Source organism: Polistes canadensis, unplaced genomic scaffold, assembly GCF_001313835.1.
Source record: "Polistes canadensis isolate GaletaPanama2010 unplaced genomic scaffold, ASM131383v1 scaffold_163, whole genome shotgun sequence".
Lineage (NCBI taxonomy): Eukaryota > Metazoa > Arthropoda > Insecta > Hymenoptera > Vespidae > Polistes > Polistes canadensis.
The window spans coordinates 117,933-145,655 of NW_014569710.1; the positions used below are offsets into that span (position 1 = coordinate 117,933).

The 27,723-nt window shown below is 32.7% G+C and overlaps 1 protein-coding gene across 4 annotated transcripts; it reads right to left on the reverse strand.

The window, feature by feature from the left end:
* Window positions 1-17,017: 17,017 nt before the first annotated feature.
* Window positions 17,018-25,806, reverse strand: LOC106789073. Of its 4 annotated transcripts, none has more exons than XM_014752912.1 (14): window positions 24,869-25,805; window positions 23,678-24,796; window positions 23,290-23,478; window positions 22,937-23,172; window positions 22,662-22,873; window positions 22,261-22,337; window positions 21,274-21,473; window positions 21,039-21,199; window positions 20,788-20,956; window positions 20,358-20,551; window positions 20,149-20,278; window positions 19,888-20,077; window positions 19,182-19,324; window positions 17,018-19,098 (listed from the first exon to the last, which is right to left on the reverse strand). In XM_014752912.1, exons 1-14 carry the CDS (start codon window positions 25,344-25,346, stop codon window positions 17,182-17,184), a joined length of 5,415 nt encoding a protein of 1,804 aa, XP_014608398.1. In that variant the 5' UTR covers window positions 25,347-25,805; the 3' UTR covers window positions 17,018-17,181. The 4 variants fall into 4 exon arrangements, with proteins under 4 accessions (XP_014608398.1, XP_014608397.1, XP_014608396.1 ...); XM_014752911.1 differs by having other exon boundaries at window positions 23,678-24,799; XM_014752913.1 differs by having other exon boundaries at window positions 17,250-17,306; window positions 17,384-19,098; window positions 23,678-25,806.
* Window positions 25,807-27,723: the final 1,917 nt, after the last annotated feature.

The window sequence follows — 27,723 nt, forward strand, 5'->3', positions numbered from 1 at the left end:
ATTAAGCTCCAATTTGTTTGTAATAAAATGTATCGTAGTTACCATTTAAGAAAAACGTTCAACTATAATAACACGCTAGAAATGCAACATCCCTAGGACTTGTTAAGCTCCATCTGCAATTCATTCCGGACGATATCACTAGTGGAATCGGTACGATCCCAAAGACGGTATTATAAACGATACATTGGAGTCGTCATTTATTAACTCAAATGACCGAACTACCTAACGCACACCAAATAACACGTATATACACTAATATATAGGAAGTTCCGATAGGTACCTTTAACAGTAGCACTATCAACGGTAGAAGCAGCAGGAGCTGTTGGAAGAGGCCTCGGTGAACGGAACTACCGAAATGCTTCTAACGATATTATTACGCGGTTCATTTAAGTTAGATAACAACAACTCCATAACGTGAAGCAGCAGTAGCAGCAAGCAAGCCAACCAACCAACCAACCAACCAACCAGCCAGCCAACCCAGCCCAGTCAAGGTAGCGTCCTACAATATCCGTTACATCTCTAGCCTCCAGGCTAATTACTTCTTGGTCTCCAGGACCGATATCAACACATACACACTCATACGTGGATCTCGATCTCTTGAGGGTGCAACTAGTAGGAATATTTCTCGAGGTAAGGTCCACTAACATTCCTAAACATCTCTTATTTCGAACGATCTAACGATCTACGGCAGACGACAAAGATGTTAAATAATTTTAAGAGAGAACCTACGCTTTACTTTTCCTATAGGAAAAGTACCCTTCCCTTGATACCTTATAGTAGGAAAAGTATTAAAGAAAAATGTGGGGGATGAGAAAAAAGTCCGATGTTCCGGAAAACGATAGTCCTCTTTTTTTCCACCATCACCACCACCACTATCATCACCATCACCCACCATTACTACCCTTTCTTCCTTCACCTTCTTATTCTACTTTACCTTACCTTTTTCTTTATTTTCTTTTTTATTTCTTATACTCCAGTTTAATTAGTTTCCCAATAATACCCGGTATCTCTTTTGGCGCTAGTGAAAAATAAAAGACTGCTAGTTAACCTTTTCCTCTTACAGATTTCTATCACTCTGTTCCTAGTTCGATTCGGTTCTTGGATTCTCCGATCCGTTCTGTATGATTGCTTTCTCCCCTTCAACCCTCTCTCTCTCTCTCTCTTTTTCTCTCTGCCTTTCATCCTTCAATTTGGAAAGGATAGGAAGGAAGTATCAGTAAAAAGATCGATGCCCTGATATCGTTCCAAAAGCAAACCCCGAACAAAGAAGAAAGATCCGGTGGTAGTTGTAAAGTTGATGTGTTAGAAAGAAGATCGGTGTTACCGTTTGAGTGGTATTTTTGTAAAACGAACGAACGAAAGAACGACAATGTCCGGTTATGTCAATCGATTCGTATGAATATTGGCTACAAACGTAAGCCATGTCTAGCCACCCTCCCCCCACTCACTCCCGCCGCCTATGTTGTTTCTCGCGATGATCAACGCGTCGATTTCCAGGCAGATTTCCAAGCAGGAAACGATTCAAGCTCCGGGACCAAAGTCGTATGTTTGTTTTGGAACGGCCGCAATGTCGCTTCGCACCGCCAACCCCTCAACCCCCCCAACCCCCGGGACCCTTTTCGGCGCTATCTCGCACCGCACCTACCCCTACCAACCAACCAACCCTTTTCGATGGTGGCCCGGGTGAAAGAGCACCCTTTCGGAGTTTGTGATGCGTGCAGATGGTCGTGCAGAGGGAAATCACGCGTGGTTGCGCTCAACTGCACGGCCGCTGCGTCGAATGCATGTCGACCGCCAAATGCAACCTCTCCCCCTTTTCCGAGGCCCCGTTCCCTTCCCTTCTCTTCCCTCGTCGCAGTACCGACCTACCCCACCCCCCTGACAAAATGTTCACCCGACCGACACCAATTAGGCCAATGATGCTCTCCTACACCGATGATAATGGTAACGTTTTCTCGTCGATGCAACGACCTGCAGGATCCCAACAACACGCTAAACGGTAAAGAGAGAGATAGAGAGATAAAAAGAGAGTGAGAAAGAAAGGGTCTGTATATGTGTGTGTGTGTGTATTTCTGTTCGCCTGTCTTTGTGAGTGGGGGAGAAAAATAGAGAAGAGTGATAGTTGTTACGCCCCGTGTGAAATGCGTCGAACGTGGTCACCTGAAATTTTCATGGGAATCTGTAGTAGGTGGAAATGAAAAAAAGGGAGAAACGGGCAAAGAGAAAGATGGGAAAAAGGGAAATATTTCCTCTTTTTTTTTGTTTTTTCTTTTCATGCTCTACCGTATACCTTGTTACTTCGATTAGCTTAATATTGTTTTTTTAGTAATTACTCGAGTTTGTAACTAAATTAAATATTCGATAATTTAAGGATTTATTATTTTGTTTAAATTTTTATCGATGAATTTGATGTACGAGTGGTTTTTTTTATTTCTAAATTCTAATTTATGATTCTTAATATTGAATCAATGTAGAAGTTATTCAGTGGCATATTTACAGTGTCGCTAATTTTGTAAAATTTAATTTCTGTTATTTGAATTTTTGATGCAATTATGATAACAAAGTTTTGAACTTATCGCGTATATATATAAATATGTTTTTTAATTTTTATTTTTTTTTTAATTTTATAGACTTCACAGAATATCGTTATATTAATATTTTATTTATAATTTAATAAAATTAGAGGTATATCAAGGTATAAGTTGATACGTTTTTCAATATTTAATTTTTGAAATATTTGAAATTTTTGAAACGTTTGCCTTAATTAATTATTATAATTAATAAAAATTTTGTTAAAATATTCATAAGCGCTTTTACCTTTCTGCATTTTTTTGGAACGAATATTTATTTAAAATACTTTGACACGTCATTCTCATAATTTCCTAAATTTTCTTTTACAAACTAAAACCAGAGTGATTTTTATTACGAACGATGCTATAAGTTGCATTAGCGAATTATGCTTATAAAAATAGAAAGCACACGTATCACCTGTTGCTTCAGATCGAGCCTTTATCGTGCCTTGTCATTTGCCGTGTGTTTTCCTTTTAGCATAAACCCGAGAATATAATACATTCGACTGTGAATTTTTAACGTTTGCACGGAAAATTTTACTCGGCTAAATGTGAATATTCAAGACACCCTTATAATAACATCACCCTAGTGATTCATTCCGTCTATTCACATTTGTGAGTCTAATTCATAAATATTTTTTCTTCGTGATTCCGTTTAAATATTTGATTTAGAAAATAACCAGAAAAAATTCGGAAATTTTGGAATTTTTCGAAGCATGAAACGATTATTCAAATAAGATAAGGATTCGATTTAATAAATAATATTAAATTATTACAGCATTAGAGAGAGAGTAAGAAAAGTATAATCTAACATTTAGTCTTTTAATAAAAAGTATTGAAGAGTATTATTATCGAAGTTGTCATCAATTCGAGATAAAACTTATTGTTCGAATCGACTTTGTTCAAAGATCCCATTTTCTAATTGAACTTTTTACTCATCCTACGGTAAACTAGAAAATTCTACAAGACGTGCCCTTTAATCAAGATAAGAGTGTCAGTAAGTAATCATCTGTAATGTTCTTTTCTTTTGTCGTTTGAAAGGACAACAAACAACATTAAAAAGAAAACTTGTTAACTAGTCTTACGATCTATTTTACGATTGATTCCAAATTTTTGTAACGATGAAAAGATTATGCGTCCGTTGTTAGAATGTAAGATGATTTTGAGATTTGGAGTAAAGTTAATTTCTGTATAAAAAAACGAAATTACTTTTCGAACAACCTAATCATTTCTACATACTCGTATGTTAAAAAAATACGTACATAAGTGATACCTTGCCGTTCTAAAATGTTCAAAACATAAAAGAGAATAAATTTTGTTATAAATAAAATAAGTAAATTACCCCTAGCATTTGTCTTTGAAACAAGTAAATAGTTTTAAACACAGACGCACCCATACTAATACACAAACACATATACTAAGAAAGAATCATAATTATTTTCGAATATCCATGAGGTGATGGTCGACATGGTAGAGTCGTACCTTTCGATATCAACGAGCCGCGAAATTGCTTTACGCGATCGGCCATTATTCGGGTGAAAATTTTGTCGAGTATCCGAGATCGAGTCGGCGTTTGATATGATACGAATATTATTAATGTTCACTGGCAGTCGAGCACCGTTTGATCTCGCGGATCCTGCAATAATTGATCCTAAAACGGAGGCCCTTTACAACGTTGGATAACAATACGTGATCGTTCATTCGACGGAACATACCACTAACACGTACCCAAATGCCAGGGAACAAACGCGATAAATTTCTCCTGTGCGTTTCGATGCGTTTCCATATATACGTTCGTATCATTCCGCTCGATGATTTTTCAGCTCTAAACCGCACGACCTGTAAATATGTATATTCGAATAACGTGTGTCACGTTAGAGAGTCGAACGTACGTTTAAAATATCATCTGAAAACAAAACAATAAATTAAAAAAAGAAAAAAGAATAAGAAGAAAGAATATCATTTACAATTATCGACAGTTATTCAATTTGAAATAATACAATACCTGTCATCTTTTGTTAGTAAAATTACACGTTGAAAATATGTAGTTTGGTATATATGTATCGGGAAAGATCGAAATTGGAGAATGTCATGATTCACATGGTCCCTTGGTATGTGTTCGAAATATAAATGTATAAGAATAATCTCAAATATTCGGTTTTTCACCGACGTATTTGGTATGTGAATCTTAACATTTTCCAATTTCAGTCTTTCACGTTAACCTAATACAACAGTTAAAGATTTTAACAAAAATGAAATAAATGAGACTTTTTCATACATTACAATTGTTGGATTTCAAAATGTAAGAACGAACTACAGATAAAGTACATAATGCAATACCAATGTCTTAACTCTTGTTAAATATAATTGTCGAATAAAAAGAAAATATTTTGATTTATCCAACAGTCGAATTAATCTTAGAAAAACAAGATTAACGAAAGACTTCTACATACGTTATAGTTGTAAAGTTGTACGTGTTAAGAACGAAGTAAGGATAAAACAGAATAGGAAAGGAAAGTGTCTTCGTCTGGTGGTAGAAAGTTTGAAGTCGAAGACAAGAGAAGTTGGAGAGAGATGCCAAAAAGATAGATAGATGAAAGAGAAAGAGAGAGAGAGAGAGAAATAGATAGTAAGTGAGTGAGTGAGTGAGTGAGTGAGTGAGTGAGTGAGTGAGTGAGWGAGTGAGTAAGAGAGAGAGTTTGTAAGGGAACGGTGTGCCTGAAAGGGGCGAGTACCTTTTAGGAGCTTAGAGATTACACTTGGGACGAGCTAGTAGTAATGTAGAGGTGAGTCTCGCAGGCGCAAGCCGCCCATTCCCACGAAGGATTCGACTGAACTTATAATACCTACGATGTGGGATCGGTTGCGGCACGCTCGAATCCACCCCTTGGTTCCACCCTCTTGACACCTTCACCTTTAACGCCATTTTCCCTTCCACTTTTCGCCAGCACACACATTCATAATTCAATGTCAGGTCGGCATTTATAACAATTTTCCTCAAAGCTCGATCGTTTCCTACCGAGATAAACTTTATCGATTACGTGAGATCTGAAAACTGGCTCGGGAAACGCGTAAAAAAGGTGGCCTTCCTAATCTTAAATCTTGTATTTTAGACTTATATGGTCAAAAGAAAAGGAAAGAAATTAATCAAGCGACATACTTAACTGTCGAATCTATCACTTGTGTGTGACAGTGTTGTTTTTAATTAAATTGAATTCTTAGAAATCAATTGTCATTAAGTGGGTGTATAAAAATTCATCATTTTCAAGATTTATTGGCTCCCACGTCAATTGTCTTTTTCATATACGTATTAATTGTCGAAACTTCAAACGCGTTTATCTCGAAACTATATTTTTCAAATTGGCAAGCACTATGATTAATTAATCTGAGATTTAAATAATATTTTGGTAATTTAATTTTGGAAGAAAATTTGTAGGAACTTTTTAGTTACAACTGATTTTATTCGAATTTTTAGCGAAAATGTGATTCACGTACCCCTTAAATATTATGCATGCCTATTACGCTGTATTACAACTTTTTTGGTACATTTTTATGCCTTTGTCCTACTTAGTTTAAAAAATTTAGTTTGCTACATATGTTATCGTGAAAGATCGAAATTGGAGAATGTCAAGATTCACATGGTCGCTTGTCAACACATATTAAATACATCGGTGAAAAACCGAATATTTGGGTTTATTCTTATACCTTAATATCTCAGACATATATACCAAAAGGGACACCATAAATATTATATTAAATTATATATATAAGTATTAATTAATTCAAAAATTTAGATATACGAGTAATAAGAATAATAACAAAATTTTATTAAAAAAAAAAAAGAAAAATAGAAAAAAATTAAAAACAAAAGTAAAATAAATTTCAAACAATTTCATTTGATCTTACGTAATACGTTTAGCGTTAATGCCTATGAACATTTTGAATAGCAATCCCCGTATTATCGAGGAGTTACACACGAGCGGACACCTCTGATTGATCGGATCAAGTCTCCAATGTGAATAGAAAATAAGAGATAGAAATAAATGAAAGATAGAAGAGTCCCCCTCCTCCCTATTGTAAAGCGAGGATGCATCAATTCAACTCCAGTTGAAGTAAGTACTTAGTTCTATCGCTTTAATCTTCGTAGAAAATATCTTGTAAATAATCGAAGTAATTATTCGGCTCGTTGAAACTGTGTTGGATGGAATAAGGGAAAATGCGTCGTCGTAGTAAAAGGGATCGTTCGTTCCTTTTTGGCTAAAGTTAAAAGGGAACTCGAATAAAGAAAATAAAAAGAACGAATCTTATTTCATTTGAGAAGAAGGACATCGAATCGATAACACGACATTGCTTGGTATAATCAAGTTCGAACGCGTTCGCCTTTCGTCAACTACAACTCGTTTAAAGGAAAATTGTCCTGGCGGAAGTCGAGGATCCTCTTAACCGTTTCGAAACGTTTTCCCTCTGTTTCAGAATAAATTATCTGACTGCTATTATTCTATGTCGGATATCATTTACGATGACTCTTTCATTCTCTACCAATTAGTTACTTTATTTGTTCATCCATAATAGAATCGTTCAACGAATCTAATGGATAAGCTTTGCAATTAATCCGCTAGTTTTTCTTTTTTTTTTCTTTATTTTTATTTAAACGATGAGTGGTCTACCATCTTGTATATTCATCTGTCTCAGGTAACAGAGATTGAAAATAGTCAGAATAATTGGGTTTTGTTTTTGTATTAGTTAAGACAATTAAAAATATGTTGTAGTTGTTATAGGAACGTAATGATTTTTGCACATACTGGTTTTAAATTCGATTTTGATAACTGATATTATATGAATTTTATGTTTTGTAATTGTTATTTTACGGTTCTGTATTGGTTACGGTTAAAGTTTAGTTTCATACAGAAATCGAACTAGAATTGAAAAATAACGGTTATAGAAACCGAAAAACAATAGTCATAAAAAGTAGTAAATATAAAAACAATACAGAATCGAAAAATATAAATTATTGAACCGACAAATAAAGATTATGAAACCGAACCATAATGTTTATAGAACTGATATAGAACCAAAAAATTACAGTAATAGAACCGAAAAAGCAAGTTATGAAACTGAAAAATAAGTTATAGAAACAATACTAAACCGAAAAATAAGTGTTATAGAACCTAAAAAAATTAATAATTATAAAATCAACACAGAACCGAAATATAACATTTATAGAATTAAAAAAATGATTGTAAAATCGATATAGAAGCAAAAAAATCACACAGCAATAGAATCGAATAATATCATTTATAAAATTTATTCTCGTTTCCTCGTATTATGTATTTCCAAAAACATAAATACTCTTAACTATTTCAATCAGAAACTATAGTATAATAGTTAGTAAGCATTTTTGGAAGCATTTGAACCCCAAGTATCTAGTATAGGCTGGTTCTTTAGGTTCTAAGACTATCGTTGTCTCTCTCAACGAATCGCAACAATCCCGGATGGTGTAATGCGCCGAGGAAAGCTTTCTCCACATGAATACACAAATATGCAAATAGCGCCGTTAGACGTTTCTCACCTTCGAGCATTAGTCGAGGGTCCTCGCTGGGGTCTCCTTCATCTCTCATACAGTTCTCTTCTCTTCTCTTCTTTCTGTAATTCAACCTGTTCTTTTATATGGAATATAAAATTAAGGACGTTAATTAAAAACATATAAAATTACAATAGAAAAGAAAAAAAATATAATCCTGTTGAATAAATGTTTCATTTTCTATTTCATATATAATTTCTTTCGTGTTTTAAAAAACCGAAAGAGTTTCCACATTCTAAATCGTAAAAATATAATATTATAAATTTCAGATCAATTCGGTATTACGATATAAAGTTCATAAAATAAGATATAATAACGTTGATTGTAGAGAATAAAAAGTTATTGTAAACAACTGTTAGAATAAATAAAAATAAAATAAAATGTACAAAGGGAGTTGTTAAAAATCAAAAGAAATTCCGACCACGAAACGATCGGCAAAGGCGGAAGTTCTCGCTCAGAGGTGAACAAACCAACAACGGCTTTGGTGCATCCAAAGGTTAGGAGATAAAAGTGCAAACAGCATGAGTGGCCAAAAAGGATAAGGACGGTGGCACCTGGTACGAGAAAGTCGACGAAAGAAGAGACGAGAGCGACCGTGTGCTCAGCAGCGTTAAGACAAGATAGAGGGAGGGATATTTATTTTGGAAGAAGAAGAAGAAGAAAGAGAAGTTCAATTCGAATGATAGCAATGAGAAAGATAGAAAAAGAAAGTAGATAAAAAAGGGAAAGAAAAGAAGGAAGAAATGCATCGTGGAAATCGACGATTTCCGTAATCCAGGCACGTCTCAAAGGACGAAAGAAACATGGGAGAGGGAATCTGACGCGTGTACGATGTGCACGCGTGGTCCAGGACGAAATCAGGAGGACGAAGAAGAAGAATAAGAAGAAGAAGAGAGAGAAAAGAAGATGGTGCTGCTGTATTCACGTTGCTCGAGGACGAGGAAAGCAGATAAGCAAGCTGCTAACGAGACGAGGTAGGAGAGATCACGTCCAGTGGGCCGCTTAGAAATAGAAAAAGAAGATCAAAAAGATAGAAAGAAAGGTAAGGAAAGAGAGAAATTGTGGAGAAGGGTGCAGAAAATCGTAGTAGTAGTACGAAAAAGGCGGCGATTCTCCTACCCGATAAAGTAAATAGGAACGTACCGACACGTACACTGCGTCTTCTACGTGCGCCGCAATAACAGGCTCTGTACCTAGCGACGAATATTTTCTATTGTATTCTTCTATTCTCCCTACCTCTCCCTCTCTCTCTCTCTCTCTTTTTCTTCCTTTCTTACCCTTCTTCTTCTTCTTCTTACAACGGCAACAACGTTAGGAATCGAAAAGTTCTTTCCTGCAATTTACGTATACCGAAATCGTCAATGCGATTTCGAGCCTCGTATTTCTATACTTCTCTTCTATACTCTTAGGTATTTTTTTGAAGGGAAACTTTTTTTTTTAGAAGGGTATCGAAAATTTTGGAGACAATCAGAAAGTGAAAGGTTTTGAGTAGAGGAGGAAATTGGAACAGATTTGTGGGAGAATACTGGTCGGGGGGAAGGAGGATACGAGACAGTTGCATGTCGGACACAAATTATTTAAAGCATAATAATTATTTGATAAGAATTATTGAAGTAATGTTTTACCAGGACAATAATAAATAGTAAGAGAATAACATTAATATAAATAATAAAAAATTTATCGCATGATTTTTATTTGAACAAATTTTACTTCTGAAATCATTTTTATGATATATCACACAAATGTACTTTAAATATTTTTTATTATATAATTATTGTTTACATTATTTGTCCTGTTTCTTTGTTATATTGGGACTTTTGATTCAAGGCCTGCAAAAAATTCAGACGTACCTTCCTTGCGCTCTGTTCAATACAATCGCATATCAGTTTAAAATTCAAATATAACTATTCATATATTGAATAATATATCCCAAATATCCAACATTATTTAATCAACAGGAATGAATTTAAAACATTTATATGCTAGATGTATTTTAGACTCTTAGAAATCATATAATGTCATAAAAGTTTAGAATATATGCTTTAGAAAGATTTATAATATCAATAATTGCATTTGTATAATAAACAAATATTGTAATTATTTATTTGAATTTACAAATAGGAGTTTATGCTATTTTTATTAAGTATTACCAACGTATTTTATGAGTAAATATAAGAAAAAATGTTATAAAGACATAGATTTTTAATGTTTTTACTAAAAAGTCATAACATATATATTGTAGAATATGTTAGTAAAATTAAAGAAAAAACTGGGACATCTTGTATGTTTTAATATGTATATGTAATGTAATTAAGCTTATACAAAATTTTAAATACATTTAACAATTAATTTTTAATAATTTTAATCGAATGATCGATATATACATTAATATACTTGTTAATTATTTAAATTTCCTAGCAATCTTATATATTTATTATCTATTTTAATATGTAGGTTATTTTTATTAAAAATTCGAGATTACATTTGATAGTTATGTTTAAAATTTCTTTTTTTTTTTCATTACCAGTTTATAGTCGCATTAACAGCAAGGCCATTAGCAACATGTAACGATACATTGTTATATTAAGTGTTATACATATTTAAATATATTGATTGTCTTTAAAAAATTAATTCACGGTTTGATCAATCCCCTCCGATTTTTTTGAAATTTTGCACATTTGTAGTAGTCCATGAGAATATTCATTGTTCCTTTAAACATGGCGTATATATTCAGCCGTTTGCGAAAAAACGCGGATTGAAATTTCACATACAAGTATGTTTACCTTTCGTTATTATGAAAAGTAAGTTTAATAAAATTTTTGTTTTATTTTTTCTAGAGTATTTTATAATAATTTTATAGGAAATATAATAAAAAAAAAAAAAGTGCATTTGTATTATAAGGAGTGTGAATATATTTTTTGCTAACGATATAAATTTTATTAAGAAATCAACATTATTCCGCATAAGTAATAGAATTAATAATTATAAATAAAATAATATACAATAAATAACAAAAAAATTAATTTTTAGCGTGCCGAAACGATATATTTTTCAGGATGATATTTGTCGTATAGATACACGAAGCATAAACATATAACAAATAACATAAATAACATAAATAACAAAAGTAACATAAATTAATCTTTTGACGTGCTTTAACATTTTTTAGGATGACATTTGTCGTATAGTAAATATTTGTCGGCTTAATATATACCTGTCGTCGAAAAATAAGGATATGATTAAGCTCCAGTTCGGAGAATCCCGCTCTTAAAAAAGATATATACAACGCAAGGTGTATTCCTCTACTAATCATGGCCTCCTTTATAATGTTCTGAGGGATTATTGGACAAACATTAGAAATAATTATTCTTATGTTGGTTGTAATCAGCGATCTGACGTCTAGGTTTCCTTCGTCTATTTGAATACTCTTGTGTTTTGCTATTGTTTTGTTTACAAAATAGATGCAAATTCTATTGTTCGATATTTTTGAGATGAAACTTATATATATAGGGTTTGTTACTTTACTTATTCCGTTAATGTAGTCCTTATTTGAGATACTTTCAATGGTTTCTTTTATTATTGCTTGCTCTTTCTTAGTGAACATTGTGTGTGTAGTTGCTTTTGCATTCGCGTATGATCGGGTGGCTGTGTATACTTGATTCTCACTTGAAGGAACTTTGTTAGGTGTTATGTTTGATTGCAGTCTCCTGTACTCAGAGGACTGCATTTTGTGTAGGCACTTGTAAAACGCGGTATCCAGGGCGTACGCGTATATAGCGTGCCGATATCGTTTCACTTTTGTTTATTCTCGGAGTTCGCATACTCACGTCCTATCGCTTTGATGTGTTTAAAATTATTTCAATATAAACATACACATATATACATATACTTATTATTCATCTAAATATTAAGAAATAAATGAAAGTCTATCTTTATAAATATAGAACATAGATCAGTGTAAAAAAGTAGCTTTATATAAATACATTTATTTTATGTACTTAGTTTTAGAAGCATATTTTATAACATGCATATTTACTTGTTATTTTTATGTGCTATGTACATGTAGTGATAATCTGTACAATTAAATGTATATATAGAGATAGAGACAAAGAGAGATAAGAAAAAGTTAAGGTCAAACTGAAACGAGACAAATATCGGCTTTGTTTATATCATTCAGTGAATTTCAGAAAATTTATTTTTTTATAATGTATACACAGATAAAGATTCTCGTACGACTGGATGTGGTGTTTGAGGAGGAGAGGGGTGACTCATGTGTATAACATATTATTATTTTATTTTGATTTTGAACGACTTAGAGATAAGACGTAACATACTCGCTCTTATTATAAGAATTTTTATTTTTGTACTATTAATTAATATTTTATAAAAGTATTTTATATATATCTAATTAAATTTCATTTAATTTACAGATTTATACAGTTATTATCAATGGTGTGAATGTCTGGAAATTAGATAAGCAAATCTTTAAACAGAATTAGATTAAATTTTTCTACTCTATCAGAAAGATTTTCACCATCGTTCCATTAAAATCATACTAATCAATGATAGAATATATAACTACGTAGATACGTGAAAATATTTCTTTCCTTTCTTTCATTATAGAAATTAATTAATTTCCAAATGGATCTCCAACGCAGTAACTTTCCCACACACATCTGATCCGGTAACCGATATTCCTTACGGTGTTTATAGAATTTGTATGGTACAACGCAAGCACTGTCGGATGAATACACAGAAAAGAATAATTATTAATCGAATAATTCAATAAAAGTTACCAACGTGAAAAACATTAAGAAATTTTACTTGAATCATTTTTCATATTTTTTTTTCTTATTTTTTTTTTTTTATTATTCTGAAAAATATGTGAATGTAAAATTCTTTATGAAACTTTGGAAGGATGAGTTTAGATTGGTCACTGAAGATCAGAAATCTGGAACACGAAATTACTAGAGACGGTACATTCTTGGTTTATGAAGAGCCAAGGTGGTTCAAACTCCTGAGTCCTTAGAATCTCAAGGGTCCCGTTCCAAGCCTTCGCTTATGACCACGATCTCGCGAAGCATCGTACTCGAAATTGGTCCGAAGTGATCCACGGAAGGTCGTACCGTTCGCGTTTCGACCGTTTCAAATTCCTCGGACGTTCGTGCTTCACGTTGGCTATGCAATTTTGCGGCGTCATACCTGAGAAAGCGTATAACCAGATAACCCCGCACTCGTCGGGGTTCCTCCTCCTTCTCCTTCTCCTTCTCCGACCGTTTCTATATTTCCCGTGGGAATTCTATTGTATAATTTCGTGTGTCTCGTTACCGCGCGAAACGCACCGCGAAAGAACCAGAAACAGAAATAGATAGACGGATAATGAGAAAAGCGAAGGGACAACCAACGAGATCCACCTGGTTATTGCCGGATTTATAACATTTCTCATAACGAAGATAAAAATTATTTCTTATTCGCTAGGTAAAACAGTTCTAAAGGTTTTTCTAAAGGATAACTTGGTGTCAATGTGTTTTACGTAAACTATAGGAAATGGTATTAATATTTTATTTACCGATAACCGATTAATTCTGACTTTCAACTTTCATCGTTTATCTCGACTTTTCTTCTTTTTTTTTTGTATGAACTAAATTAAATATTTTTATAAAATGTTTCTTTCCTTTCATTAATTTTAGAAATCTATTATATTTCCAAATGGATCTCCGGTTCATCTTCCTTCTCGTTAAAAATGAAATATGTTTTTATTTATTAAGAAAATGTTGTAAAATAAAAATAGAAAAATTATTTACAGTATAAAAATTACATTATAAAATTTATTTAAAAATTTTGTCTACTTACTTACAATCAGATTAGTGTCATATATTTACCTGTAAAATTATGAAAAATCTAACTTATATTACTTGAGCCGAAAAAAAATACGAATGAATTAAAATCCGAACACGAAATTAGATAAAGAAACAAAAATTTGTTTGTCAAATACGTAAAGATAATCATAAAATTTCTTCTAAAAGCAAGATACTTTCTTGTAAACCAGTCATGATACAACCGGGGTAAATCTACCGGACGAGATTTTAAGGGTACGACGTTAATTGAACGTTGGTAAGGTAATTGTACGAGGACGTAGGTTAGACGTATACGTTGTTAATACGTCACCGTTTATACAATTTGTCAAAATGTTTGTGCGCATGCACGAGCGCACATGACAATGAACCGGACATAAACGGCGGTAATTAGTTTCAATGTAGCTGTCTACGTAAACAGGATAACCATGGGGGAGAACGGTTAAATATGAATTATGACCTAAGAACCAATCTTTTCGTTTAAATTTATGATTTGTGATGCATTAAAATCGCACTTGCTCATATGGTGTTTATACAGGACAAAAAATAAACAAATAAGAATTAATTAAGAAACTTCCAGCTGGAATACATTGATATTGAATGATTTATATACGCATAATACGTTTTTTCTACTAAAGACGTAATTTAATTGAAATTTTCATATATAATTATTTTAGAAATAGATTGGAAACATATTGTATAAATGGATCAAATTTTCTATATTAATACTACAATAGATGTTTCAGCCATAGAAAAAATTGTATATTACAAATTTTTCGAAATCTTATAATTTTTGACACTGCAGTTGTATATACATTTATCCTAAATATAATTTTATTATAAAAAGATATTCTTTTACCACGTAATAATAATCCAAAGAAATCTAAAAAAGTTATAACTTTATATGAACAAAAAGTATATGTATATATTTAATTCCTGATTAGTTTTTTCTTTCTACGAATGAAAAATTTTGAATGAAAAAATTTCGAATGAAGTAGAAGGGCAAATAACGAATCTTCATTGAAGAAACTCATTTCTCTTGAAAATCTCGTTAAACTTAGGGCAAACGTTAAAGAAAGACTGTAGCTAGCAGGGCCTATCTTGAAAAGGTTAATTCGCGAAGAATATTCCGAATCGTAATGTAGAGATCTGTGGTAATTAGCGCTAACGAGGGGCATTTGACCATAGGATTTCGAACATAACGACGCGAACTTATCGACTGAATTTTAATGACGTACTCTAAGCTTGCCAACCTCGATCTTTAGTCGCTTCCTGTCGTTCGTAATGAGATCGACGAGCTTTCTTTCCTTTTTTTCTTAACGATCACTTGATCTATATCGTTCATTGCTCATCTTAGTCTACGTAATTCTTATTTAGTTAAGGATAGTTTTAATTTTCGTTGTATTTTCGTTTAATTCTCGCACGAAAAAAGATACCCTATTTGGTTAGGAATTATTATTGATTTTCGATTGATTAAATGGTTTATTTTTTCTCGTTTTATAGGTTATGTTGAGTGATAACGTTGTTCGTATTTTGTGTTAGAATATTCGAACGTGTATTTAAGCAAACGCTTTTATTATGTTTTGTTATTAACATTTGACAAAAAATGTGAAATATTAGAAAATTTGTAGAAAATTTTAGTCAATTGGGTTTTCCAATTGAACAATTCTGCTGACGAGTATCTAGAAATTGGGTCAAATGAGACACCTACGAATATCTGTGATTAGTATTGTCTCAGTGAAGTTACCGTAAAGGTGCCTGAGGATTATTTAAAAAGGCACATGATCCTGTCTGGTAGAACTTTAGACTTGTTGAGGATAGGTCGAAAGAGTCGATAAGTGAACTTTACTGGGGTATTTGCGTCCCTGCTGTTTGCACGCCGCAGGACCTCGAGGATGTCGTCAGTAGAGTGCTTGCGGTGGCTTTCACTGAATCTCGATTAAAACTTACACCAAGGATTCCGAAAGGATTTTGTTCGGATAAAATTGTATCTTCTGTTAAAACTGTTAACGTCTTATATTATACATGTGCAGTAATGTTAGAAAAATTCGCTGATTAAGCTCAATTTTTTAGAAATTTGTTATCTCGTTTGTATCTTCTTTCCATGGAAATATTTTTATTTTATTTTATTTCTATTTAAATGTTAATTACTCTCTTCGATTTTTATAGCAATCAGTGATTATATTTAGTAAGATTTATTTAACAAATTACACAATGAATTAGTTAATATTTATATGTAATATGTTCTAAAGGTAAATCATCTGTTTACTCCTGAAGTGGATCCTTGATGTATGTCCTTTGTATATGTCCGAAATACAAGTTGGATTTTAAATTATTTTTAAAAATTCATAATTAAAATATCAAATTATCTAAAATATTGGATTCTTCTAATGCATGCAACCAATAATTTGGGGTTTGTTTCTTAATTAAGTAAAACTCTATAAAAAGTTATTATCTACATTACCATACTTTTTTCCCGAATTAATCGGAAGTATTTTGGAATGACAATCATAGTTCTTAGTAGAATAACATTATGCTGCATAGTAAATATTCCCATCATATCATATTAATTGTGAACCATATTGTTAATTTAAATACTATAAGATGATAAAAGCAAAAAAGAATATTATTTTATAAGTATGCTTTCGCGAAAAAGAAAATATTTTATTCATAATTAAATATAATACTGCCACATTGGATGCCTATTTGTATCAGAGCACTTTTATTGTCGACAATGTTTGAGTCCTCTATTATGACACTCAAACAAATCCTCTTATAATTTAGCGAGTAAAATTCATTCGATACTTTATGAAGCAAAAAACAATTGTAATGAAAATATTAATTTCATCTTTAAAATAAGCAAAATACGAAAAAAGGTGCTATACAGAAAACAAGTGTTCCAAGAATGTGAAATGTGCAAGCTATAAGTCACGTATAAGGGGATGTTATCGTTGTTTTCTTTTATAATGGTCCATTTGTAATTTATTAATTAAATAATATAACGATTGATATAAACTTAGCTATCTGTTTATTTATATGTGCATATACGATCACCGATAAACTGACTTTTTTCCAGAAATGCGTTAGCAGTTCACTCTGAACGCGTTTAAAACTTTTCTGATCATCCTTGAAGATTACTTAATCATCCTTGCACAATTCTGCGATTATCTTATCGTCAAGTTTCTTCCTCTTCCCAATCCCAATTAGTTTCCATTGATTTTCTTCTTGGTCCCGTCTTGTATGTTTCAAATTGTTCGTCCTCGGTTGGCCAGACGAATTGAGTAGTATCTGAATTATTTTCTGAAATAGAACAGGGTCCATTATCATCGACATCAATGTTGGGTGATTGTCTTACTGAAATCGAATCGATATCAGACCCTGCTTCAGATTTAGAACTCTGTGGATTATCTTCAGTATCAGTGCTCCTGTCCTGCCAGGTTGATGATGTTCCCGTTTCTTCCGAAACCGTGTCTTCTAAACTTTCAGACTTTTCACCACTCGTATCTTTCATGCTCGTCGATGATTCATCGTCTTTAGTTGTTTCAGATTGGCTCAATTTTTTATCTTTAACTATATACGCTAAAGCATCTTCTTCCGATCGAGACTTTTGCATCTGCCATGCTTTTTTGAACGGATGTTCCTGTTCTTGCTGGACCAGTTTCGGTCTCTCCGGAAGATAATATTCTGGATCTTCTTCACTGGCTTGACTCTTGATAATTGATTCTCGTTTATATAATCCTAATGACGATTTTGGTAACGTTTCTACACCCTCTTCTTTAACAAGACTCCATTCAGATTCCGTCAAATCTGAATCATCCTGAGACAACGCAGAAAGATCTTGAACAGATTTTCTCTTACTGTCCTTGGTAAGAACAAAATTGAAATGGGTAACATCTTTGTCGTCCTTGACCGAGGATTCTTTTTCTTCGGTATGAGGAGTTTCTCTAAACGGAGGTGCCTTTTCACGATATTCACGACGCTGATGATAAAAAGAATCATCTTCTGGTTCGCTAGGTTCCTGAGAGGATCCAAGTTGAGCTATACGAGGACCAACACTTACAGTCCAAGCATCCATATTTTCGTTACCTGAAGGATCCTTCAACAAAGCTATTCTTCCTTCGGCTGAGGATCTTCGTCTTAACGACGTTATGTCTCCTTCTTTCTCAATTGAATCACTTTTCTGACCAGCGAGTTTTTCCATAAATTGACGCCTTCGTATCCTCAATTCTTCTTCCCATTCTTCTTCATCGCTTACTTTTGGTTCAACCGAAGGATATCTTCGCTCGTGTTTCGATTTACGCTGAATTGGTGGTTCATCTTCACTTTCCGATGAAAATGTTCTTCTCGAATCGACAGATCTCGGTAACGAACGTCGTGAAATTCTTGAAACGTATTCTTCTGGCTCGTTTAAATATCTCATCGAATCTGGACCTGTTGATGCCGAACGTTCTTTATTAATAAATTCCCATGAACGATAATCGTCAAGTTCTCTAGCAAAAATTCTTTCTTTGGATTTTGATCTTCTATACTGATTCACATAATCTTCCTCGTTTCTTCGTCGAATATAATCATCCTCGCTTCCGATTGGCACCGATCTTTTCATTTCTTTCGTTCTTGAAATCGAACGTCTGTTTCTTATTGTTTCTTCTTCTTTTCTAAAATATTCCATAGCTTCTTCTTCGGAATCAAACATGTACGGTGTTCTTTGACTACTTCTACTTATTCTATTACGTATTTCATTGTCGTCATACCCCGTAGATGATCTTCTTCTTTCATCTGATCTTCTTGTATGCGGTATATTAACAATATCTTTGTCTTCTATATTTTTGTTATTTAATTTCTTACCTATATCAATTTTTTCGTTTTGCCAATTGTCGTCCTTAAATACTTTTGATCCGTTTCCTATTTTCTTAACTGATTCCTTTGCATTTGTTTCTTTCGTTTCATCTGTCTGTTTTTCTTTTGGTACATTAACGATTAAACTATCTGTACTTTCCATTATGACGGTCTTTACTTCTTGCATTGGAAAATCAAACAATAAAGTTACTACAATCGACGCGAGTATCACTACGAGTACTTCAATCAGATCGATCTAAAATACGATTTAAATTAAAATTATTATTTTAGTTTGATACTTTTAAATGATTGTTAAATGTTTTTCTTTGGTAAACTTACAGGTCTATGTGCTAAAAATTCTGTCGTATATCTCGTGGTCCCAAGGTTGTAGAAAAATACTGCGAATTGTGTCAAATAAACCGCATATGATATTCTACTAAATACTATTAACCAATAATTCGATAAAAATTTGTTTACAATTCCTAGAAATAAATGTAGAGTATGATTAACTTTTCAAATTTATTAGGAGTAAAGAAAGAGTGAGATTATGGGACCCCTTGCTGATAGATATTAGATATTTAATAGCTTTTGGTGTTTTCTTAATGATAAGCGTAAGTAACATAACCTCAAAGACCAAGGTTTTTCCATACAATTAGTTAAATCCAATGAAATAATTTTTATTTTACTTTCATCTTTTATCATAGATATCCTTATCAATTTATCAATGTTTAAAGAAGAATTTTTAAATGAAAAAGTTTATATCATGAGTTAGATTTTAGCAAATAATATAAAACAAGGGGTCGCCATATTACCACTTATTCTTTTAACCCTTTGCACTCGGGAATTATTTTTATATTTTCTTCTACCAACATGATTATTATAGATATCAAATAATACAATTTATTATTTATATAATAATTTCTTGAAAAGAATGAAAAATAAATGTTTATATCAGCCATTTTGGGATTCCAAGTAGCTAAAATAAATCATCATGTCAAAGATATTGGCATTTCGACTGCAAAGGGTTAATAATATAATAGAATACCTCCGTGATCAGTAAAACAGGCAAAAATTGTCCAGCACAATGATAAAGCCCATAAGACTGGACCTATCACAACGTAATAAGTGGATTCTTCAACGTCATACACGTAGTCCCTTCTGGCTGAACGCCAAGAAGAAAATATCGACCATGTTCCAAAGGTCATCGCGATCAACCATCCCAAGATCACGAACACCTAAAAATAATTCATAAAAATACTTATCGCGATTATCCTAATTTTTTATTATCCCTAATGTTTCAAATTACCTTGTGAATTTTCACGTTTTTTCCTGTGTAATGTAATAACACACCAAGCCCTACACCAAGAGCGTAAGGTGTTGCTCTGTGTAATGGTAAAGCGTAACTTAAATTAGCAGTTTTGTAAAGGTTTTTTACCCTGAAAAAAAAAATAGATTAAATATAAGAAATATAATTTTTCTAATAAAATTATCGATGAAAATAAATATTATACTTACGTAACTCCGTGATAAACGACCATACTTAAATAATTGTTAACTGTGGCTATGTAACGAAGCGTAGCTGAAACTTGTATCAGGAAAAATAATAAAATGATACCGATAATCGGTTTACATTGAAGAAAGAATACTAAAATTGGTGCTAATAGCGATAATTGCATATCTAATGCTAACTGATGAGTATGAGTTGCGCACTGTAAGAAACATAACATTATTTAAACAATATTAATATAGAGTCAAGCACCTTCGTTTCAAATAAAATAGGTATACGTGAAAAAATTGATCGAATAAGCTCCGGATAGCTTTAAACTTAGAACAAACACCTGGAATATAGAAAACTCGGGTTCGTGTGCAAGTGTTCCAATCAGTCCAACGATTTAATTTTTTCACGAATCCTGCATTAATAATTATTATTCCGATCGATACTCACCATTTCTTCGAACGGAAAGAAATTCTGAATGTAAAGTAAATTGGTCCATGCATTTTTTTTACAGAGTTCTGCATTACCTACAATAATACTGTTCCATTGTGGTCCGGAACCGATATGCTCCATCACAAAAGCATACCAAAATATCATCACGATTAAGGCAGGTGTCAGTCTAAATTATAACACGAACTCGCTCGGTAATTACAAACTAAGCAACATGCTCGAGACTTTAACGAACTATAGAGCAGGCTCACCTGATGAATCTGACGATAAGACGACAAAACCAACGAATTTCTCCCCTGAACGTTAATTCCTTCGCCATGTTGTAAGACGTTAAAAATCCGCTCAAAAGTAAAAAGGCATCCGTGTAATTTGAAGATGTCCTCAGAATTGAAGTAAATGGATGGCTAGTTATCTGAAATTATTTATAAATGATTATTTAAAATTAATATTAATTATCTCATTGAAAATAATTAATATTTTCCCTACCTCGGTAAAAGAAGTCCGATTAACAAATGGTGTTGAGGCCAATGGTATTATTTGATGACCAAAATAAAGAAAAATCATAAAAACTGATCTTAATCCATGAACGCATGTAACATCTGTACCATTGGGTTTGTTTTCTTTAAACAATGATTTAACAGTTCTTCGTAAAGAAAATGACATTATTATTCTTTCAGAATAATTGCCTGGAAATTATTATAATAAATATGTTAAAAAAGTTTGAATCTTTGTCTTCGTGCACATTGTTGATTCAAAAGTCAGATAACTAAACTCAGTGACCAAATTTGGCATTTCGAATTTATCAGTACAGTAATAAATAGAATAAAAATTGAAAAAATAATTATAACAATTTTGTAGCTTTCTTAACTATTACATTTTCATATATGTCTTTGAAAATTATGCCTTGTAGTGCATAAACGACTATTTTATTAAATGAATTTTACTGATCGATGTGTTCAAATATATGCACACTTGCATCTAAAATTTCAATGATGTGTGGTTACTTTATTTATGTTGTTACGTTCCATTTCACACGTTACTCTTCCCTTTATAATTTATCCTATTTATTATTATTATTATTATTATTATTATTGTAATTATCATAGTCATATCATTCTCATCAATAATAGTCATACGTTTACTATTATTATTATTATTATAATATTATTATTGTAACTGGAAGCCGTTTTTTGATTCCCACCAACTATCTATACAAACCCAACTACAATATTTCCTTAGTTTTTCTTTTTCCAAAAACTCAAGAGAAACGTTTGAAATTCCAACCCAACGACATTGTGCAAAAATTTACTTTTAACTTTTAAAAATGATATCAATTATTCTTGAATTATTTCATGTTTAAATCTTAATTTGGATTTGGGGTCCTTGAACTCATGCAGCTGACACGTGACTAACGATAAGTAAGAACAATAGTCACGTGTAACTTAATTTTAATAGTCATCGATGACTAATCACCTTTTCCTTCTGAGGTTATCCAATAATCTCTGATAGTTGCAATGATAGCCAGACAAATAACAGCTGCATAAAAGTATCTATAAATTTGCAAAATTAAAATAAACACATTTTTTTTGATAAATGGAATATCTCTTGGGGCGTGAAGTTCAATGCTACGATAATAGAAAGAAAGAAAGAGATCTTCCATAAGTCTCAAATTTTTGAAATTTTGTTTCATCATCTCCGTTTCAAAGTTCACGATAAAATTTCGATTACCTCGAAAATCTATTCTTGTTACATCCCGTTCGAAACCACACGTTCCAAGTGTCAATTCCAAATGTTTATGTTGTGATCAAACGTGATTAACATCACGAGTTTAGAAGTGTTTAGACAAATAAAATGAAGTATTTGCAAATACGTACAGTACACCGATCGTTTCTTTCGAATAATTTTGCGACTTTTGTTTCGTGTAACACATGTCAGGATTGACGCCGACCATGAATTTAATTCCAGTCGTTGAATTATAATAATTCAATGCGTTGATTAAAGTCATTTCTGCATCTTTAGCTGTACACGCTGCTGGAAGGCATAAAGCCCATCTAATCGTCGTAAATTTAGGTACGAAATGTCCTGGCTGAAAGATAGAAATCAATGTCTTATTTAGAATTTGAACTTGGGATTGATCAATGACACTTACATCACGCATATTTGATTTGAATAATGTACGAGCTTGCATCAAATTAACCGGTAATTTCATTTCCGCTTGTGTCGCGTGTATGTCTATATTTGCAAGACAATATTTTCCTTGAATTTTGATTGTTCTATTACCCATCTTGACATGTGACATGATACCTAAACATTGATCGAAATCACCTAGTTGATTGACGTTCCCACGTAAAATACTAGATGATATCTTAGCGCTGGAATCCAACACTAGAAATAAAATATTTTCGAATGATTCGACGAATATTATTTAATCTAAATAATATTAAATAAGTATTTAATGATGACTATAGGAGAAATTATATCTCAATGAATCTTTCAGCTTACTTTGAAAAGCCCACAGTTTGTAGCCCCTCAGTTGACGTAAGAATATCTTGCCATGTTGTTGACAGTTCGTGTTCTCAACGGCTGTGAAATTGGGCACGAAGGTTGGTACGCTTAAGATCTTATCATTTAAATCTGCTAAACTTTCGGTCGCGTCTCTAAGTTTCTTCGTTTTCGATTTCGTCTCGTTTCCTACAAATACATAAATACGTCAAGATTGTTGAATTATTATCTTTCTCTTTTTTTTTTGTCGCTCAAATCTTTTGAAAATTCACAAATAAGCACCAGGATTATAGTTCACAGATGATACCAACTTCCTGTTTAAACACGACGCATACAGTAAGCTTTCAAAAGACAATGGGGGTCTCTTTTCAACACATAAAATACTCACTCGCCGTTTGTGGAACTTCTATTTTTACTTTTGCTTTAATAGATTTGTCTACTTCGTTTTTAGTTTTCGTAGGTTGTTTAGTGGCTTTCGGTGTTTCCGTTTTTGTAATAGGTTTCCTTTTTTCTTCCGATTTCAATGAAGGTTTCGATGATTCGGGTTCAGTTTTCGTAGCTTTTACAATTTCTGTTTTCTTCGTTTTCTTATCTTCGTCTGATTTATCTTTGGTTGGTTCAATACTTTCACTCTTCTTTACTTTTTTCTCTTCTACTTTGATTTTCGTTACTTTGGTAGATTTTGTTTCCTTTACTTCCTTCTCTGAACCGGCTGGTTCAGTTTTTGTTGGCTTAGGAGTTTCTATTTTTTTAGGTTCCTCTATAATCTGTTGTACTTCTTTCTTCACTTTTTCTATCGGTGTTTTCGTTTCTATCTTCATTTTATTTATAATCTGTTGCATTTCTTTTTTGCCTTTTTCAGTTGGCGTTTTCGTTTCTAATTTCATTTTATCTACCGATTTGCTAACAGGACGTTCTACCGATCTAACTATGTCTTTATCAGCGTGTCTAATTTTTTCTAATTTTCTAATTATCGGAGGAGTGTCTTTTGATTGATATCCATCTTCATTATCGTTCTTATCATCATTTTTATCTTTACCATCGTCCGTCTTATCGGACTCTTCAACTTGTCCCAAATTTTTTCTTTGCATTTTCTTCTGTTGCTTTCGTACAATAGAACTTTCTTTTTCAACTTGAACATTATCTTTAACAATATCTTTCTTATCATCTTTCTCTTTAACAATGCCACTCATTTTCTTTTCCTTACCTTCATCCTCAACAATAACCTTTCCATATTTCATTTCTTTAATGTCTTTGGTAGTTTGACTTTTGGAAACACTACCTGCACTATATTTAAAACTCCAACCAAGAACGTTCATGGTATCGTAATTATCTTTTTCCTTGTCTTTTATTTCCGCTTCTCGTTTCGTTTCCTTTCGTTCGATACTTTTGGATTGTTCATCATCTTCGTTAACATCATCGTCGTCCTCGCTTTGATCATCTTTGCTGAGTTCTTCGCTTTCATCATCCTCATCTTCAGCTTGTATCTCCTCTTCCTCCTCGTCTTCTACTATAACATCATCATAATCATCATCATCATCATTGTTACTAATATCCTCAATATTATTCCTTTCCTCACCTTCGCTTTCACCATTCTCATCATCACTATCCTCATCATCATCATCATCATCATCCATCTTATCATCTACAATATTTTCTTTTCTTCTGACCGAAAAGCCAGGTAATGATTTATCCGCATGCTGAGTACTTATCAACCTCGACCCAATTTTCTGAACATTTGTGTCCCCCTCAAGGTTAGAGGAAATCATTTCGACAGGTGGTTTTTTACCAATCGAAGAAACCTGCGAAGACGTGGCCGTGTGCCATCTTCGTGAGGAAGACGTCACCGTTGCACTGCTCGTCGTCACCGTTTTCTCTGGGCACTTACCGAACTTGGATCCGATACAGGTGGCACGTTGGGAGTGTTCACCGATCGTAGATGAAAATGGATGAACGACACTTCCATCGCGTATTCTGAATGCGTATATGTAACAAGTATAAAGAAGTAATATCAGCGCCAATCGTGTGACGCACTTGCCCAAAAGGGCGAGAGCCATGATATGGCCACCGTTCACATGTGAAATGAAAATCAGATTATGCGGGTGGGTGGGGTGGGGGTTTTTAACCACTAATTCGGCGAGATCGAATTTCTATTGTTATCCTTTGATTCTTATCGATATTCTACTTTTTTTCTTTATTCTTCTTTTTATCCTCAATCTCTTTACAATTTTCCTTCCTTTCCACGTTGATCAAACGAACAGCACAATAATGATCTTGAGATGCTCGAAGAACTATCGAATACACTTTCTCAGACGTGGCAGATCCCGGGCTACCACGTCCACAGCCGGCCGTGCTTTTGCGCAAATTAGAGCGCGTGGCAGTTTCCCAAGCAGCTAGGAGTTTTATTTAGCATCAACATTTCCGACCGCCGATCACCGCGCGGCCTCACAGTAAGTTTGGGAGACATGTATGCTTCTTCTTCTTCTTCTTATTTTTCCTTCCTTTCCTCCTTCTCTCTTAGTCGTCACTCACTCGCTCACTCACTCTCAAAATTCTTTTAGAATGTTATGTAATTTTAGAAAGCAAAAGTAACAAAAAATATATTGGCGAAGTTATCTTATAGACGTTGAGACTTTGATAAACATTGTTAATTAGTTAGATTAGAAACAAAAAATTATATCTTTCTAATGGTACTATCTCTGCACACCTGGTATTCTGATAATCATTGTTACTACAATGGTGTATAATAAATAGTTTTATTTATATATACTATTTATATATATATATTTAATATACTAATATACAATATATAAAATTATTAAATTAATTAATATATATTATTAAAACCAATGTATGTCTTTATTAATACATAGAAGAATCTGAACATTTATAATTCGGGTAAAGTCTTTAATATCTATTTATTTAATGTTTTGACGAACTATGTATTTTTTTGAGGTTATATTGTAATATATTTTATAGTTGCTGAAGAAATCCCAATAAAGGGAAGAAACGTTCAACAAGATAGTGTTCTCATTTATTTTACCTTGTCCAATTTCACTGTGATATGTTTTTATAAATATATAACATGTATGCTTAAATAAATATTGTTCAATAATAAAAAACTTATATTAAATGTCGGCGTAGAATCATGTAATGCAGTCAATTCATGAAATAACTAGGTGTTCAAGGAAAAGTATGTAAAAATAATTTTATTATACATTTTTATTAATTGTTTCATGAAATAACTAAATATTATATATGAAATAACTTTAAATATCTCTAGTTATTGTGTCAATCATTCCAATATGCGTCAAAGTTTTGATCTTATCAACGAAAAATCATATATTGCAACACGTTTGACAGCCGTGACATTTTGAATTGCACAATATTCCATTTTTTAAACAAAGGCTGTATTTTGTCTTACATTTTGGGTACAGTGACAGCGAGTAAAGCCCTGTCTATTACCCAGGGCTTGTTCTGACGTTACAGTTAAAAGGGAAGTGTGTTCGTTAGGGACGGCTTTCAAATAAAAATTAATTTTTCAACTCCTTGGACTAAAATTACATCATAGTGCTTCAGCAATTAAAAATCCGTTAGTTTTCTTTGACCAGAAAACTTCATTCATTCAAGATTTATCAAGAAGGGTAAAAACAGGTCTAATTAATATGGGTCTTTTCTATGTAAATTAACTATTATTATTTATAAACATTCGATTTCATTAGCGAGTCTCTTAGCAATATATTAAATGTATGCAGAAGAATTTTTGTTATAAACTCAAAGTGTTCTTGTTTGTTAAAATAGATTTGTCATGAAAGTAAGCAAAGATTATTTCGTTACTGTAGACATAACATTTAGGAATCACAGAGAATCGATATGTTTTTCTTCCATTTGAATGCAGTTTTTATTTCTAGGGGTCATAGATCGACAGAGACTTTTATGCTTACAATACACGTGTATTATTTTTTGCCTTTATCATTGTTGCGTAATAACGCAACGATAAGAAATAAAGCGAATAGCATAATTTTCGATATTATTTCGAATCGTGAGAATCGTATTCGAAGATGCAAAGGAAATATCATAGCATATTTGTGAAGAACATATAACTGGCTAACAAACCTATAAATTATTCGAGAGGTAGCGGTACGACGAACCATTCAGCCAACAGACCTTTCAAGTGGTATCGATGTGTTGAGTAACACATGCGTTCCTACCAAGAGAAAACGAAGTCCTTCATCCTAAACTTAGTTTTTTCCGTTGCATAAATTTTCCATTACCACATCCACTAAAAAACGTTAACTTTGGACAATCAACCTAGTGAAAGGATGACAATCATCTTCTTCCTATAAAAATCCTTGAAATAACAGCACAAGAGAGCATTTAATACCCATCAATCGATTCAGTTAACATAACGAAGAATGACTTTTCGAAGTAACA

Coding starts and splice junctions, on each gene's coding strand:
- LOC106789073 (XM_014752910.1), bottom strand. CDS start 25,346: ATGGCTCTCGCCCTTTTGGGCAAGTGCGTCACACGATTGGCGCTGATA. Junction 22,338..22,661: donor AAAGAAACGATCGGTGTACT/GTACGTATTTGC, acceptor GCAAATTTATAG/ATACTTTTATGCAGCTGTTA. Junction 20,957..21,038: donor CTTATCGTCAGATTCATCAG/GTGAGCCTGCTC, acceptor GTTATAATTTAG/ACTGACACCTGCCTTAATCG.